Source organism: Canis aureus, chromosome 5, assembly GCF_053574225.1.
Source record: "Canis aureus isolate CA01 chromosome 5, VMU_Caureus_v.1.0, whole genome shotgun sequence".
Classification (NCBI taxonomy): domain Eukaryota; kingdom Metazoa; phylum Chordata; class Mammalia; order Carnivora; family Canidae; genus Canis; species Canis aureus.
In genome coordinates this window covers 68953299-68970078 of record NC_135615.1, presented here as the reverse complement: position 1 = coordinate 68970078, position 16780 = coordinate 68953299, and the positions used below count along the sequence as shown (strand labels likewise).

The window sequence follows — 16780 nt, the reverse complement described above, 5'->3', positions numbered from 1 at the left end:
GTGCTGGAATGGCAAAGGTGAATGGGCATTGGCTATACCTGTGAGGAGCTCACAGTCTGGCGGGAAAGTCACCCAGGGAAACAGGTAGCACATCAGGGTGGGGCTGGACCAGGTCTGGGTGGTGTCCTAACTCCGTTACTTGCTAGCTGTGTGACTTTGGGCAAGTTGGTCAACCTTTCTGAGCTGCGGTTTCCTTTTCTGTTAAATGCACATCTCCCAGGGTCATTGGGAAGACTCTGTGACATGATGTGTATGACATACTCAGCACAGTGCCTGGCATGTAGTAGGTGTTGAAATAAATGGTAGCTGCCATTTTATTATTATTGTTATTGTTATTCCCATATACAAGGTGCTGTTGGGAACACAGAGGAAGTGACTGGCTGGGGGTTCAGGGAAAGCTCCGTAGAAGAGGGAACACTTGAGCTGGGTCTTGAAGGATGAGTAGAAGTTCACCAAGTGGGAAAGGACACTCTAGGTAAGGAGCCTGTGATTCCAGGTTGAAATTTGTGAATGAGGGGTTTGTTCTTTGGGGGGGATTAAGGCATTGTGTTCATCCCAGATTCCTCGAGTGCCCTCATTGCTTCCCTCTGGGTCTGTCCCGGAGTTCATGTGCACTCACCCTCTGGTGACAGCGCCCACCTGTGACTCTGTGTCCCGGTGGCTATGGGTTCCTGCTCCGTGTCCCCGTCTGTCCATGTTTGGGACCACAGGTCTGTGTCTGTCACGTGCGTCCGTGTGTGGTGCTGTCTGCATGTTCCTGTGATGGTGTTTGTCTGTGTGCGTATCCAGAGGTCCCTCTGGGCCACACGGTGGGGGGCGATCCGCATGCTTCCTTGGCCTCCAGCTCCTACCAGATAGCCAGGGCTCCTTACTCACTCTCCTCTGGGTCCCAGCTCAGCCGCTGCCTCTCGCCTCCATCCCATTCTCCAGGGACCTCCTAACAGGTGTCCTCCTGCCTCCTCTCCTGGCCTTTCCAGTCCCACTGCACAGAGCGGTCAGAGAGGTTTTTCTAAACCACAGATTCGATCCCATCACCCGTTGCTTTGAGGCCAGACTCCAGGTGTAGGATTTCTTCAACTTTCTAGGTCATGCCCTGGCTGCTGGCTCCAGCCTTCCGTCCCATCTCCCAGTCTACACCAGCACACTGGGCTCCTCGCACATGGCGTATTGCTTCTCACCTCCGGGCCTTTGCTCAGACTGCTGCTTCTGTCAGGAATGCTCCCCAGTCCTGTGTTGCCTGGCTCACTCCCATTCATCCTTTAAGACCCAAAGCTGGCATCACCTCCAGTGGGCAGTCCTCCCTGATTCTTTTTTCCATCCTGGGTCAGGTCCCTGGCTCTGGGCTGTCATCCCTTACTTGGGGGGCAGGAGCAAGTGATTTGCCCAAGATCACACAGCTGGTGAGTTGGAGCCGAGATTGGAAGCTGGGTGGATTGGGCTCTAAACAAAGCAGACTGTCCCATGGGCCAGGCGAGGTGGTCGTAGCTAGGACTCATAGAGTGGAGAGGGTGGATTTGAGGGGGATTTAGGAAATGCAGTCCCAGGGACGTGGCTGGTGATGGATCTGAGCTGGGAGGGGTGGGCGGGGTTGTGTTGGGGATCCATGTGTGTCTGTGGCAGGAGCATCTGGGCAGATGGGGATGTCCGCTCACAGGAATGGCTAGAGGGGCACACATCTTAGGGGAAGACCAAGTCCAGCTTAAGCCTGCTGAGTTTGACCATCCCATGAGACAGCAAAAGGGAGGCAGTTGGAAGGTGGGCCTGGAGCTCCAGGGGCAGGCCTGGTCTGGGGGTGGAGACTTGGGGCTTGGCCGATATTTGAAGTCCTAGAGTGGATGGGCCACCCAGGGATGAGGCAGGTGGGAAGGAGAAGCCTGGCCTATGGGTGACAGCTCTGAGAGATGCTGAGATGAGGGGCCCAGGATCATAGCCCAGACCTTCACGGTGGTCCAGGCAGCATGAAGCCATGAAGGGTCCGACTAGAAGGTGGCCTTTCAGCTTTGACCCCATGGAGGTCCTCAGTGGCATGTAGCAGGTCTCAGGCAAGAGTTCTTTTCTGCCGAAGATTGTGGGTGACATGTCTCCCTCCTCCACTTAGCTTGGAGCTCCCAGATGGCAGGGCTGCCCCACCCCCATTTACCTTAGTTTCCCCAGCACTGGTCCCTGTGTGGCCCAGAGGATGTATATCCAGAACGACTGGATGGGTGGATGGTGGATGGGCCAGCTGCCATCAGGATACTGTTTTCAGAAGCAGCTCTAGGTGTTTCATTCATCCACCTATCCAGCCCTTTTCACCTTGTGGAGCAAGAAAAACAGTGTGCTTGTGCTGCTGTGAGGGTCAGGGTTACGGGTCTCACAGCTCATAGCAGTCTTGGCTGCTCTCTGGGGCTTGAACACATCCTGCCCAACCACCAGCCTGTCTCTTCTGTCTGTCTCTGCAGGAACACTCAGCCCCTGGCCCCATCTCCTCTGCCCCAGGGGGTGCTGCCCTCAGGCTGCTCCCTCTGACCTCCACCCCCTTGGCTCTCTTGCCTCCCAGACCTTCTCCCCACCCACTTTCCATTCCAGCCCCACCCCTCAGCAGGCATTCTGCACCCCACTGTCTGGCCTGGCCCTCACTACCTCCCCTCTCCCACTCTCTTTGGTGCCTGAAGGTGGCGGCTCAGGGACCCAAACCTGCCCTTGTACTTTCACACATCCGTGCTTCCGCTCAAGCTGTGGTCTCTGCTGGGAATGCCCTTCTGCCTAAACACACACCTGTCCTAAACATACACCTGGCCGGTCTCCTGCTTAAAACCCCTCCCTTAAGACAAGGTCTGAGCGTGACCCTCCCCACCCACCACTTGCGATGGCCCGCCATGTCGAGCAGGTCCCAGGCTTGCACAGCTAGGTACCCACCCCACAGGCTTGCTGGGAGGCTCCCATGAGATACTCCTGGAGTGAGCCTAGCAGGAAGCCTGACATCAGTAGGAGCTTAGCAAATGGCCATCCCCCGACTGCCTTCCCCGCATTTGACACACAGGTGTACACCAGGGCCAGGGGCACAGACTGAATCATTAAATTACTTAAGACCAGCCAGAGGAGGACAAGGAGAAATTAGGCAGAGACTGTGGGGATCAGATTAAGTGGTCCGGGGCAAATCCTTTTCTTCCATGGCCCCAGCCAGGGGGAGGGGCATCCTTGTCTGCCCAGGAGCCTGACAAGTGGCAGAGAGGATGCTCTATCCCAGCCATGGGACCCTAGGCCAGCCACCTTCTTCCCCCCATATCTCCCTGATTGGGGGTAGGGGTGAGCCTTTGGGAAGCCTGAACTTGACATTGAGCTGAAGAGGAGGAGAAGGTAGCTCCCCCAGAACTCTGAGAACAGCTGGTGTGGTAGGCAGACTCCTGGGCCAGAGCAGGAATGAAGCGGAGCAGCCTATTTCACCCAATTTCACAGATGAGAACTCAGTCTCTGAGAGCGGATGCCCAGCAGTGCAGTGAGGTGCTCCCTTCTGTCTCTCTGTCCTTGTGGCCTGGAGCAAAGTGCCTCCCTCTGCAAAATGGGGATGCAGATACTCCCTTCTTCCTGGGGCTCTGAGGAGAATGTCAGAGAAGAGCTTTGTTAATTGTCAAATTGTGTGTGGTTGCCTTGAATTCTTCTTCTTATTCCTTCATTTATTCATTCTGTCGTGCAACTCTCATTGTTGGTCACCTCTGGGCCTGGCTGCTGGGGATACTGAGATGGGTGAGATAGGTGTATCTAGTTCCTGGGTCCCCTTCCCCCCAGCCTGGAGCCTCCACTCCCTGGCTCTCCAGCTCAGTTCCCTTCACACTTTCCCTGGTGGGCAACAGCTGGGAGGGACAGACAGGTCCTAACGCTGCTGGATGAGTGGGTGCCCGCCCCCTGGGGTGGTGCTCATTGTATCCTAAGACAGGACATAATCACAAGCCAGCAGTCAGGATGCCTTGTCTTTCCCCTGGACAACTAAGGGACCAATCAGCTGGACTTTGGAGTCAGGCAAATTAGAGCAGGAATCTCAGCTCTGCTTACTTGCTGTGTGACCTTGACCAAGTCACTCCACCTCTGGGAACTTCAGTTTCAGTTACAAAATGGGGATGATGAAAGTACCTGTCTTTGAGTGTCAGTGTGTCTGGTACAAGGTAGGCAGTTGGTAGATGGCAGCCTTCTGTCATTACTGTGTTGAGGTCTTTCTGAGAAAGGGATCTGGAACACTCAGGGAGAACTCCAGGCAGGAAATGCTTCTTAATGCTGGGCTGAGGGAAGGGCAGCTTGGTGTCTGTGGGTAGAGGGAGCAGGAGAGCCCTCAGAGGGCAGGGGCTGTCCCAGCCACCTTAGAGGAGGCTACTCTGACCCTCAGCCTGGCCAGGCTCAGACCCCAAGCAGCCCCCAGGCTGGGAGTGAAAGGCAGAGGATGTTTTGTGTAGGTATCTAGCTCTTTGCATGTGGGTGTTTGCTCAAGCAAGGACTGAGGTTTGCAAAGCAAATTCCCCAGAGCAAATGGCTTGAGCAAATCCAGTTACCAGTTTGACTCTGGCACCCTAGCCCTGTTGTCGTGGACAGGTCCCCCCCTTCTTTCCAAGCCTCAGTTTCTTCACCTATAAAATGGGGTAATAATACCTCCTGTGCTTATTTCTCAAGTAAAGATTACAAGGATAATCTATATTAGAAGTCATTATGAAAAGTGTTGAAATTAGATTGTATTGAGAGCTTTCTCCTAAAACCCTCTGCCTACAGTTCCAGTAGGGGCTCCTTGGGCTTCTAGGACCAGGAAAAGAGGTTGAAGGCACTTTATTTTGGCCTTGCCTGTTGGAAGTTTTACTTCAACAGCAATACCAGTCGGTATTTAGTAATTTCTGTAACAGAGAGATAAAGAAGAGAATATTGATGGAGAGCAAGAGTCTTCAGGATGGTCCCTGTAAGTCACTTCTTGACTTACTCCCGGGTTGCAGGAAGACTAGAACCCTCTGGAAGAGTAAGATAGCTCTGCAGGCCCATCTTTCACACTGCCATGGTTGAATGGCTTTCTAATTGTACGGGCCTGCCATGGAACTTGCCAGAGGTGAGGGCCACCAGTAGATTGTCACATACTTCTACTGAAGAGTCCTAAACTGCCCCAGCCGCAGGCCTCCCCAAGCCCCTCCTTAAGCACAGTATGCTGACACACTCTTGTAGGTAAAATGTTGTACGCGTCCACGCTTGTTTCTTGAAAACTCTCCAGAGGTACAGTTTCTCAGGTCTCAGGGCAATAATCATTTGGGTCTCTAAACCATCGTGCCAAATTGCCCTTCAGAGTGGCCGTATCTGATGACCCAGGCTGCCCCCTTGTTCTGATGAGGATGTCTGCCTTCAAGGGGTCAGTGGTCAGAAGGGCAGGGATCAGGGTTGGACAGTTACCTCTGTTTTATGGCCATTTACAAAGTGCTCCAAGACTCCCCAATGTGTCTCTGTCTGGGAGGGGGGAGATGGGGGGCTTCTGTGTGGAATCCATGGGTCCATGGGGTCAGCTCTGCAGCCTTGGGCCCTTCTAGGGGATGGGGGTTGGTCTGCCCACATCAGGGTGATGGGGGGACTGGGAGCACAGCTGATCTGTCTCTGACCTTTGCCCTCTGGGGCCCACAGAGGGAGACACTGAATTCCTGACTTTTCAGCCTGGAGACCTGTTGCCCAGGCCTGGGAGGGGGTCTGTTGCAGGGTGAGGGTCCCACAGGGGCAGGGGTCCCAGACACCGGGCCAGTCTTGAGTGGGCACGGCTGATGGGAGCTCGCCCCAGGCGGGTGGGGAGGGTCCCTGTGACAGTCGCTCTCTCCCCGCAGGATGGCCGAGCCTCGATTTAACAACCCCTACTTCTGGCCCCCTCCTCCCACCATGCCCAGCCAGGTAAGACCAAGCGTCGCCCTCCGACCGCCCTCCCTCCTGGAGCTGCTTTGCTTTGCCCTGGCTTCGGCCCGGCCTGCGGGGCTCGGGGCTCGGGGCTCCTGGCTCGCGGGGGACCGGCGGCCCGGGGAAGGGGCCGGACGCGGCCCCAGCCCCCTCAGTGCCTCTCCTCTCCCGCCCGCAGCTGGACAACCTGGTTCTGATTAACAAGATCAAGGAGCAGCTGATGGCGGAGAAGATCCGGCCGCCGCACCTGCCGCCCACGTCGGCCTCGTCGCAGCAGCCGCTGCTGGTGCCGCCGGCGCCGGCCGAGAGCAGCCAGGCGGTCATGTCGCTGCCCAAGCTGCAGCAGGTGCCGGGGCTGCACCCGCAGGCAGTGCCGCAGCCCGACGTGGCGCTGCACGCGCGGCCCGCCACCAGCACCGTCACAGGTACGGCGGGCCGGGCGGGGCGGGGCGGGGCGGGGCCGGCGGCCGGGGGCGGGGCTAGCGGGCGAGGGGCGGGGCGAGGGGCGGGGCTGCGCGCGGGCGGGCCGGGGCGAAGGTCCCCTCCCATCCTGGCCTGGGAGGACCCCCATACCCTGACCGGGGTGGGGCGCTGCCTCCTGGGAACTTACGGAATCCAGAGAAGAGCCCTGACCGGACTTGGGGGTGAGGGAAAGGGCCATGTGCAGGTGCAGGTTGGCTGAGGGCCATGGAGCAGGAAGAGGGAACAGCACGTGCAAGGCGGGTACGTGTGTAGAAAGCACACGTCGGAAGGTCTGTCGGGGTGGGAGGGCCAAACGACGATGATGATGGTGGTGACTATAATATGGCAGCTGACTCCAGTTGACCCCTGTGTGTGGCCAGTGGTGTTCATGCATTACTCCCAGCAGCCCTGTGGGGTGGGTACTGCTAGTATGAGGTTGAACAGGTGATTATTTTTGACTCCGAAACAGCAGTTTCCTGTTCACTCTGACGTCTCCATTTAACAGATGAGGAAACTGAGTCGGAGTTGCACAGTCAGCAGGAGGCAGAGGCAGGCAGCGTGGCTCCAGAGCCCATGTGTTAATGACCCTTGGCTCTACCTGGTCTCAGAGAGGAAGCCGACCAGATGTGAAGGGCCCTGTGGGCCAGGCTGTGCAGTTTGGAACTTTACCGGCAGGCAACCGGGAGCCATGGACGATTTTTAAGTAGGGGAGGGAAATGCTCAGATTTGGGTTGCAGACCTGAGTCTGGCTGCAAAGTGAGGACTGGCTTGCTGAGAGAGGAAGCAGGGAGATCTGCAGGAGAGAGTGGTGGCCTGGATCAGGCAGAGGCAGTGGGCATAGAGAGAAGGGGATAGATCTGGGACTTGTTGAGGGGAATGGACAGGGCTTGGTGCTGGACTAGACGTAGGGGTGAAGAGTGGGAAGGAGTGAGAGAGCACCCCAGGCACTGCCCGGGAGGTGGAATCATAGGAGGAAGCACCTAGTAAGGAAAAAGGTGAGTTCAGTCTCGGGTAGGTTGATACCAGGGTGTGGGGCACATCCTGAGGTGGTATCACGGGTCCAGGGCTGCCTGACCTTTACCTCAGAGCCTGGCGGCCAGGCTTTCTCTGGAGGCCACTGCAGCTGGGCCTTTGTTCCTCCCCTGGCTCACCCCTGCCTCTCTCCTCCTTCGCCCCTTCTCAGATTTCCCAGGAATTATGGGACCCAGTGAGCCTCCCCCGAGGCCTCACCAGCTACACTCTGCACATCCCCCCCTTATTATGATTTTATTAAATTTATTTTTTTCATTATAAAAGTAATATTAAAAAAGTAATATAAGCATATTAAGGGAAATTTGGAAAAAAGCAAAACTAAGGGGGAAAAAAAACCCACTTATAATTCCCAGCTCCTAACCCAGCAGCTTAGAGAGCCTTTTGGTTCATTTCCTTCCTTTTCCATCTTGTTTATTTTTTAATATGCGTGTGTGTTTTGCTGAGCTTGTAGTAGGGCTTTACCCATGACTTCAACTCACTTTTCCTACTCACCATTCTATGAGAAGCATGTTTAATGCTTTTTTTAATTATAAAGGTAATTCATAGTCCTTATAGAAAATTTAGAAATTGCAGACAAGCTGAAAAGAAAAAATTAGCCCGAGTCCTACTATTGTTAGCCTTTTCGTATGTTTTCTCTATAATTTATTTTGTTTTATTCTTTAATCACAGATATAAAAAATGGATGAATTCACCAGGTAAAAAAATTCAAATAATAATAGAAGCAGATAGACAAAGTATGAAAGTCTCCTTTTACCAGAAAATTCTTCGTCCTCCCTAGAGCAAACCACAATTTATACACAAATTTAGTTGGGTGTGTCTTTTCAGATCTATTTCTGAGCATTTACACACACATCTTTATTGTCTTTTACATACATATGAAGCTTAGGTGTGTGTTTTTTTAAATAGATGGGTTCATACTGTCTGTGATTTGCTTTTTCACCTGACAACAGCACATTTGGCTTTCTCTCTCCACCACGCCATAGCGTCTTTCTTGTTTTTGTGGCTGCTCAGTCCTTTATAGGGAGGATGGACCACATCTTTTTACACAGCCCCTGCTGAAGACAAACTGGTTGTGTTCAGTTTGGTCGTACAGAAAGTCCATATACACACATCTTTGTGCTCATGTGCAAATATTTCTTCATGTGCCATTTCTAAAAGTCATTGGTTTGTCAGAAGTTAGGTACATTTGACATATTAATGGCTTCTGGCCATCAGCCTTCCATCGAGGGTGATAAATGCACACTCCTGCTGGCAGCAGGTGACACAAACAGTTGTCTATCTCTGGATCTTACCTTTCTCAGTGGATGGATTTTTAGTTTCTTTCTAAAAGCAGCATTGTTTTTGTTACATGATCATTACCACTTTCCTCTTGTGGTCTGCTTGACCTGATATTGTAAATGTTTCTAGTCCTCTCATTTTTAAAAGAATGCCTTTTATTGCAAAAGTTTTTTTTTCTTTTTCCCCTTTTTTAAAGTAATCTCTACACCCAGTGTGGGGCTCGAACCCACAACCCCGAGATCAAGAGTTGAACACTGCTCCTCTGACTGAGCCAGCCAGGCGCCCTTGTATTACAGAAGTTTTTGAAAAAGTTCATTGTCAAATAATCAAAGTACAGTTAAGCCAAAAAACTTAAAAAAAAATTTTTTTACTCCTAACCTTACTGTCCACTGTCCACATCACTTTTGGTACCTCTTCTTCCCCTACTTACTTTTTCTGTACATACATATAACATGTCTGTTCATTTGTTTTGTGCGTGTGTTTCATTTCACAAACATCATCTCTTTAATGGGCAGTTAATATTCAGTAGAGAAGGTTGATCACAGTTTATTGACCTCTTCCCTCATGTTGCATATTTTGATTACTCTGATTTTTGCCATTGCAAATAATACAGTAGTGAACATCTTTGTGCTTTTTTGCTGTGGTTTGAAGTATTTCCAAAGGGCCTCTGTTACCAACCCAATTTAGTCCTTAGGTGTGTAAGGCATCTTACACGTACACAGGCTCTCATGGAGTCACCCCTGGGTAATTTACGAAGGGAAGGGGAGGCTCGGAAAGGCCTCTGCAGCTGCCCCCACCCCCATGTCTTCCACAGGTCTGGGGCTCTCCTCCCGGACCCCGGCTGTGAGCACGTCCGAGTCGAGTGCAGGCACGGGTACCAGCACCCCGTCCACACCCACCACCACCAGCCAGAGCCGCCTCATCGCCTCGTCCCCCACCCTCATCTCAGGGATCACCAGCCCCCCCCTCCTGGACTCCATCAAGACAATCCAGGGCCACGGCCTGCTTGGCCCCCCCAAGTCCGAGCGCGGCCGCAAAAAGATCAAGGCGGAGAACCCAGGGGGGCCGCCTGTCCTCGTAGTCCCTTACCCCATCCTGGCCTCAGGCGAGACTGCCAAGGAGGGCAAGACATACAGGTGGGGGTCTTGGTGGGAGGGGGTCCACATGGGCATGGGGCAGAGGCTCGCCCTAGATGCCCAGCAGCTGGGGTTGGAAAGAGGGACCCTGGGGGCTGAGGGTGGGTGCCAGGCCCAGAGGAGTGGGAGTTCTGACCTTTTGCAGGTGGGCTGGGGGCTGTACTCTATGCATGTGCAGGGCTGCTGGGAGCCAACCTCACAGGCAGCCTGGAGATGTGGGAGTCTGATTCTTCCTCCCTTCCAACAATGTTCTCAGCCCTCAAGTTACAATCATCTGGGGAACGCTCAGAAAATGCCAATCCCAGGACTGTACCTCCAGAAATCCTGATTTAATTTGTTAGGTGGGGGGACATGCAGAGGTCCAGTCAGCCCTTTTTGAAAGCTCCCCAGATGCTTCTGATGTGCAGCCCAGAGGAGAACTTCTTACTCCTGAGTGTTAAGGAGTAAGGAGTGTTGGGCACACCTTTCCAGGACTGCTGTGCCTCTCCTCCCGGGGAAATGTAACCCACTCCCCTGCTGCTACAAATGGGCCCCCAGTAGGACAGCCTTCACCTCCACATTGGAGGATGCTTGGGTTGGCAGGCTGCCCCCTGTCTTTCCAAGGTGGACTCCTCACAAGAAAGCCCTGTGCCAGGTGCGAGGTCTGTGTGCTGCGGAAGTCCCCTGAGCTTACAGGCAGAAGCTTACACTTCCCGGGTATGATGTGCCTCTTGCCCCACAGGTGTAAGGTGTGCCCGCTGACCTTTTTCACCAAGTCTGAGATGCAGATCCACTCCAAGTCACACACCGAGGCCAAGCCCCACAAGTGCCCGCACTGCTCCAAGTCCTTTGCCAACGCCTCCTACCTGGCCCAGCACCTGCGCATCCACCTGGGCGTCAAGCCCTACCACTGCTCCTACTGTGATAAGTCCTTCCGACAGCTCTCCCACCTCCAGCAGCACACCAGGTGAGTGGCCTGCCTGGTGCTGCCCCCCCTGCAGCCGGTATCAGCTCAGCACCTATGCCAGGTGCAAGGACCTTCTTAGGTGCCTACTGCCCTGATGGTCAAGACCAAACTCCTTTACTTGGCTTTTGAGGCCTCTGATAATAGGACTTTTATAGACCTCACTGGCCTCTGCCATCATTACTATGCTGCCCTTCCCAGTGTTTCTCATCTGCTGTGTCCTTTACCTGAAACACTCTCTCCCTTCTTTATCCTGTTTCTCTGGCCCTCTCCTAGCCATCTCTCTATTCAGCTTCCCCCAGGGAAGTCCTCCTGGGGCCCCAACAGGCCATGTGCATCCCCATCAGAGCAGTGGCAGGCTGTCTTGCCAGGTTCTTTGCCCACCACCCCAAATACATTGGGTGTTCTTGAAGGCAAGGGCTTGGTCGTCTCCATTCCCATATCCTCATTGTGTGGAGCGTAACAAGCAACTAGGCATTTGTTGAATATTTGTGGAATAAATAGAACTATCTTTTATAGGGCATATGATTCATCCATGTAACAAATATTTACAGAGCCTCTGCTCTAAGACAGACATGATCCTAGGTGCTGGAGACACAGCAGTGAATAAAACAGACAAAAATCCCTGTCCTCATAGGCATACAGTCTAGCGAAGTGTGTGAAAGACAGCCTCAGAAATACAAATGCTTTGAGGAAAGACAAATTTTTGCAGGGGAATACAGACATCAGAAAGGCTAACTTGGCACTCACCAAATAAAAATACCATAGGTATTTAAAGAAACATACCAAAGGTTACCAAGATTGCAGTTCATCCCTTCAGAGAGGAAGAGACACAGTGGTTCTCTCCACCAGTGATGATCACATCTGTGAGCATTGCTATCTGTTGGCCAATATCAGCTTTGTAAAAGTCGGGGATAAGGTGATTTTTGCTGTGGAGCTTGTAATTCGCCTGGAGCAATCAAGTTTTCTCTCTTTGGGGGACTAATGCTAGACAGAGAGACCCTAGTTTTTGTTTCTAGGTTTTTAAAAATTGTTATCACTGTTGTGATTTATTTGTATATGTCCATGGTCTTAGTAGGCTTTATCACAGGATGCAGAATGCCTTGTCTAGTTCTTGGACTCGGAGACCTAATGTGTAGGTTTGATAAGTAAGAAACATTGGCAGAGTGACAGCAGGGCAAGCCTCTGTTTCTCTCGCTCCTGTGCCTCCCGAGGTATAAGGATTTGACCATCGAAGTGTGTCCCAGCAATTTTCTTTTGTTTTTGTTTTTGTTTTTGTTCCAGCAATTTTCTGATGTTTGTCGTTACTTTGATTTCTTTTTTAAGTTTGGCCAGTTTTTTTTGGACACAGGCATATGTAATGAGGTGTTGATTATTTTTTTGTTTACTCGTTGAGACCGAGAGATACAGAGAGAGAGCATGAGCAGGGGGAGAAGCAGAGGGAGAGGAGGAAGCAGGCTCCCCACTGAGCCAGAAGCTGGACAAGGGGCTCCGTCGCAGGACCCTGAGATCACAACCTGAGCTGAAGGCAGAGGCTTAACCAACTAAGACACCCAGATGCCCCTGGGGGGGGGGGTGATTAATAAACAAAGTCCTGCTGGTTGTATGGCTATTAAAATCAGAGCATGTGACACTGAGGTTTCAGAGTTAACTTCTGTCAGGAGACCTCGCAAAACCCCGGGGTCATGATTTTAATCTTGTGTGTGAAAAAATTTCTTAGGATATTATCTAGGATCAGAAAGCTAGAACCATTCAGTTCAGATTTGTTGGGTTGTTGCCCCTACAGTCTGTAACGGTCAGGGTACGTTCTTTTTGCAGATTTCCCGTTTGTCAGTGTCTTGGGCTGGCAGGAGCCACTTTTTCTGTAACCTTAAGGGCTGGGGTTTCACAAGCCAGGGAGCAGATCTAGTGCAGCTTCCTAGGGAGGCCACATTCCCACATGTGAAGGTTGGCCCTTGTGTTTTGCTCTCAGGCTTGTCATGCCTAATTAAATGAAATTTGTCTTTAAATGTGACATTTCTGGCATGGTCATGGTTACAAATTTGATTTACCCAATTATATCCTGTAGGGAAGGGGGACAGATTCTTACTGACCCTATTTACCAAACTAACAGCCACGAGGAGTAAATGATCCCAGTAAAGGCACTGTATTTGTCAGCGATTATTCTGAGCAGTTTTGTAGGTGGGGCCAGTAACATGCTGTTTCAATAGAACTATTTTTTAATTTTATTACTTTTTTAAAGATTTATTTATTTATTTGAGAGAGAGAGAGAGTTGGGGGACAAGGGAGGGAGGGGCAGAAGGAGAGAGAGAATCCTTAAGCAGACTCCGTGCTAAGCACAGAGGCTGATGCAGGGCCCAATCCCACAACCCCGAGATCATGACCTGAGCAGAAATCAAGAGTCAGATGTTCACCTAACTGAGCCGCCCAGGTGTCCCAACAGAATTATTTTAAAATTTCCTTGATAATTCATGAGTTTATATCTATGTTAACTTTGTTTAGTTTCCCTCTTCCCCCAGAATTCTGAAGGGTTAGTTGCGAAGGCACCATTTAAGAAATATTTTATTCCTTGTTCAAACATAGCCTCCTAAATTGAGGATTAGAGGCAGATCAAAGAAGAAAAGGGTCTTCTCATATCCCCTTTAGGAAATAGAAATGAACTCCGGTTAAATCACTTTCATTCAGTTCAAGGTCGTAACACCTGTTCTGCTGATCTTGGGTAGTCTGCTTTGCCACAGTGTCTGTTTCTGGACTGAAGAGTCTTGGGTCCTGCCTTCTTGTCAGGCAGTGTCCGGTCAAGGTGATGGCATCAGCGTGGAAGCTGTGCTCATTCATCATCTATTCCCTGAGAGAATAGACAGCCAAGTGTGTGTGCTACGGGCCTTTACTCAAGCTTAATGTCTTTTTCAGAAGACTCAACTTCTGACCTGAAGTAGACGCCTTTAGGCAGCTGGGATGGGGAACTGTTGATAAGACTACGTGGCCCATTTATTGTAATAAGCAACATTTATTTTAACAATCGACAATGTCAGAATGGAGGAGAGTGGAGTCTTCTATTAAGATATAATGTATGATCAATTTTTCAGATTAAGAACATATTTGAGGCAGCAAGGGCATTGAGCCATCTTTAGGTTCTACTTTATCTCATAAAGCATGTGTTAGGACTGTCACTAATTAAGTGTAGTTAAATGTAGAAAAAAATTTTTTTAAGAACATTACTTTTTGATTTTTTATTGTACATGAAAATAAATTACTGTTTTTTTTGTCTCCATTTAAAAAAGTGCATATATAGGGACGCCTGGGTGGCTCAGTGGTTGAGTGTCTGCCTTTGGCTCAGATCATGATCCCGGGGTCCTGGGATCAAGTCTCACATTGAGCTCCCTGCAGGGAGCCTGCTTCTCCCTCTGCTTATGTCTCTGCTTCTCTCTCTGCGTCTTCATGAATATATAAATAATAATTTTTTAAAGTGCACATATATATAATTCTATATGATATACTATATATTTATATGAATTGCATATAATCATATATATAATACATATAAATATCTATTTATACACATATATATGTACACACACACATAAAATATAAAATTAATGCAGGGGCTCGATCTCACAATCCTGAGATCATGACTGAGCTGAAATCAAGAGTCAGGTGCTTAACTGACTGAGCCAACTTGAGCGTTTCTTCTTTTGATTTGCCAACTTTCTTACGCTTGCATCTTTATAGGACAGCCCTCGCTCTAGTGTTTGCTAATTAAAACTAGAAAATACAAAACACTTGATCATTTAGAGCACTCCTCTTCTTATAAATCAAAGAAAAAATCTTTGGTGTCGTTGGTGGCCATCTAGAAAGTCCAAGAGCATTTAGGTGTAAGAGATACTTTGATAACTTTATTATTCTGCTTTGAGGCCTGGATTTGAGAAGGCTAGGGCACAAGGTGGGCAGCCTAGGCAGGTATGAGCCTTGGTCTAATAGAAAATAAACATTAGTAGCAAGTAGTGATAAGTATGAAGAATCTTAGTTTTGGGGCACCTGGGTGGCTCAGTCAGGTAAGTGTCTGCCTTTGGCTCAGGTTGTGTCCCGGGATCCTGGGATCGAGCCCTGCATGGGGCTTCCTGCTCAGCGGAGACTGCTTCTCCCTCTCCTGTGTCCCTTTCCGTGCTTGTGTTCTCTCACACACATGCTCTCTCTCTCATGATAAATAAAATCTTTAAAAAAAGAATCCTAGTTTTTTTTAGAAGTAAACTTTTGTTTTAAAATATTAAACAAGACCATGACCATAAAAGCAGCAAAAAATTAACAGGCCTCTGAAGGGGAGGATATTTTGCTGATGTTTTTTGATCCAAGGATAGTTTTCTATTCCCGAGGACACATATTTTTTTTTCTCTTGAGTGATTTGAGTGCATAATGGTAGGAAACCAAACAAGCAACGTAAGAGGGTCCTATTAACATTCGAGACAAATTATTAGCCATTAGACAGCGGCACCTATAATTAAACCAATGTGTCCTAATCCAGTGACAAAGAGGTGGGTGTCCTAAATGCCCACAAGTCCCTGAATCCGTTAGAGAGACAAACAAAAAAAGCCAGATATAAATAAGCAACCAGAATCCAGGTTCCTTGGTTTTTTTTGTTTGTTTGTTTTTTTTATGATAGTCACACACAGAGAGAGAGAGAGAGAGGCAGAGACACAGGCAGAGGGAGAAGCAGGCTCCATGCACCGGGAGCCCGATGTGGGATTCGATCCCGGGTCTCCAGGATCACGCCCTTGGCCAAAGGCAGGCGCCAAACTGCTGCGCCACCCAGGGATCCCAGGTTCCTTGTTTCCTACCATTCCACAGAGACTCACTCCTGCTTTTTGCCCCTCCACAGAGAACTAATCAGGGCATAAATCAAATCCATCCTCCAAGGGTGACTGCCAGTAATGATGGGAATAAAAGACGATCATGTCCAAGGCTAACCCAGCCTTGGTCATGTAATAGAAATGGGAGTTAGAAACAGGTTGAGCAAGATTACTCTGCTTGTTGAGAAAGATGTGCCTGGGAGCATTTTGGTACTGTAGTTTAGAGGAGCTAGAGCATTTTGGTGGGACCTCCCGTGAAAGGAAGACACAGCAAGTAAAGAAAAGCAGGTGATTGGCAGAGTGTTCTAGAAATTCAGATTCAGGGTTGGCCCAGTAAATAATAAATACCACATGTAGTTCAAAAGAAAGTCAGCAGAACTTTGTAGTGAGTCCAGTCATCAAACAAAAACAGCATTTGTCACACATACAACAGCAGTTAGCACATGTATATAAGATCACAGATGCGCAGCATCACGATGCCAAAATCAGGGATAGCATTTTGTGAGTGGGTTAGTGAGTTATAGGAAAAGGCACAAGTGACTGGATTTGTTTACTCAGGCTGAAAACTGGTTTTTTGCATTTGTTTCTCTTCTCTGGGCTCTGTGATGCGTACATGTGGACCGATGCTGGTGGCAAGGGTAGGTGTCGTTCGAGTTCCACCAATGATGATGGTCATGGTAATAAAATCGTAACAACAACTAGTCCTTGTCAAAGGCTCCTGGGTGCCTGGCCCTGCAGAAGGTGATTCCATACAAGGCATCGGTAGAGTCCTCCTACACTGTGAATCTGTGTTTCTAAGTAAGAGATAGCACATCTGAAAAATTCCAGGGAGAGGGAGTCCTCTTGCAGAAGGCTCAGTCGCCGAACTTAGCGTCATGTGAATTACAAAGCACAGTCACTCTACGTCCTTTATTACCTGGGAAATAAAAGACCAGTGAGAACTAATGAACTTTCAATGATTTTATGTAAACATTGAGTAAACTCTTTGATTTTCATAAAGTATTTGTCTTAAATAGAAATGAATGCATTAAAAAACTATCACCATGAAAGTATCTTAGGAACACCCTTAGAATAGGTCACTGAGTCCTTACAGTCCTTTCGGTTATTATTATCATCCTCGTTTTCGGGCTGAGGAAACTGGGGTCAGGAGGGCAAAGTCACTTGCCCAAGGTCACTCCGCTAAGAGGAGATGGAAGTGTGTT

At 49.7% G+C, this 16780-nt stretch overlaps 1 protein-coding gene across 7 annotated transcripts in view; it reads left to right on the top strand.

Annotated features, from left to right (window-relative positions):
• ZNF362 (zinc finger protein 362) overlaps positions 1-16780 on the top strand; it is a 40286-nt gene that overhangs the window by 14026 nt on the left and 9480 nt on the right. For 3 of the 7 annotated variants that reach the window (XM_077898578.1, XM_077898580.1, XM_077898581.1), the window contains exons 2-7: positions 350-475; positions 1329-1400; positions 5817-5880; positions 6062-6308; positions 9470-9791; positions 10513-10737. In XM_077898578.1, the coding sequence (XP_077754704.1) occupies positions 438-475; positions 1329-1400; positions 5817-5880; positions 6062-6308; positions 9470-9791; positions 10513-10737 (968 nt within the window). In that variant the 5' untranslated portion in view covers positions 350-437. The remainder of the gene's footprint in view (positions 1-349; positions 476-1328; positions 1401-5816; positions 5881-6061; positions 6309-9469; positions 9792-10512; positions 10738-16780) is intronic. The other 4 variants (XM_077898582.1, XM_077898583.1, XM_077898584.1 and 1 more) reach the window with 2 other exon arrangements.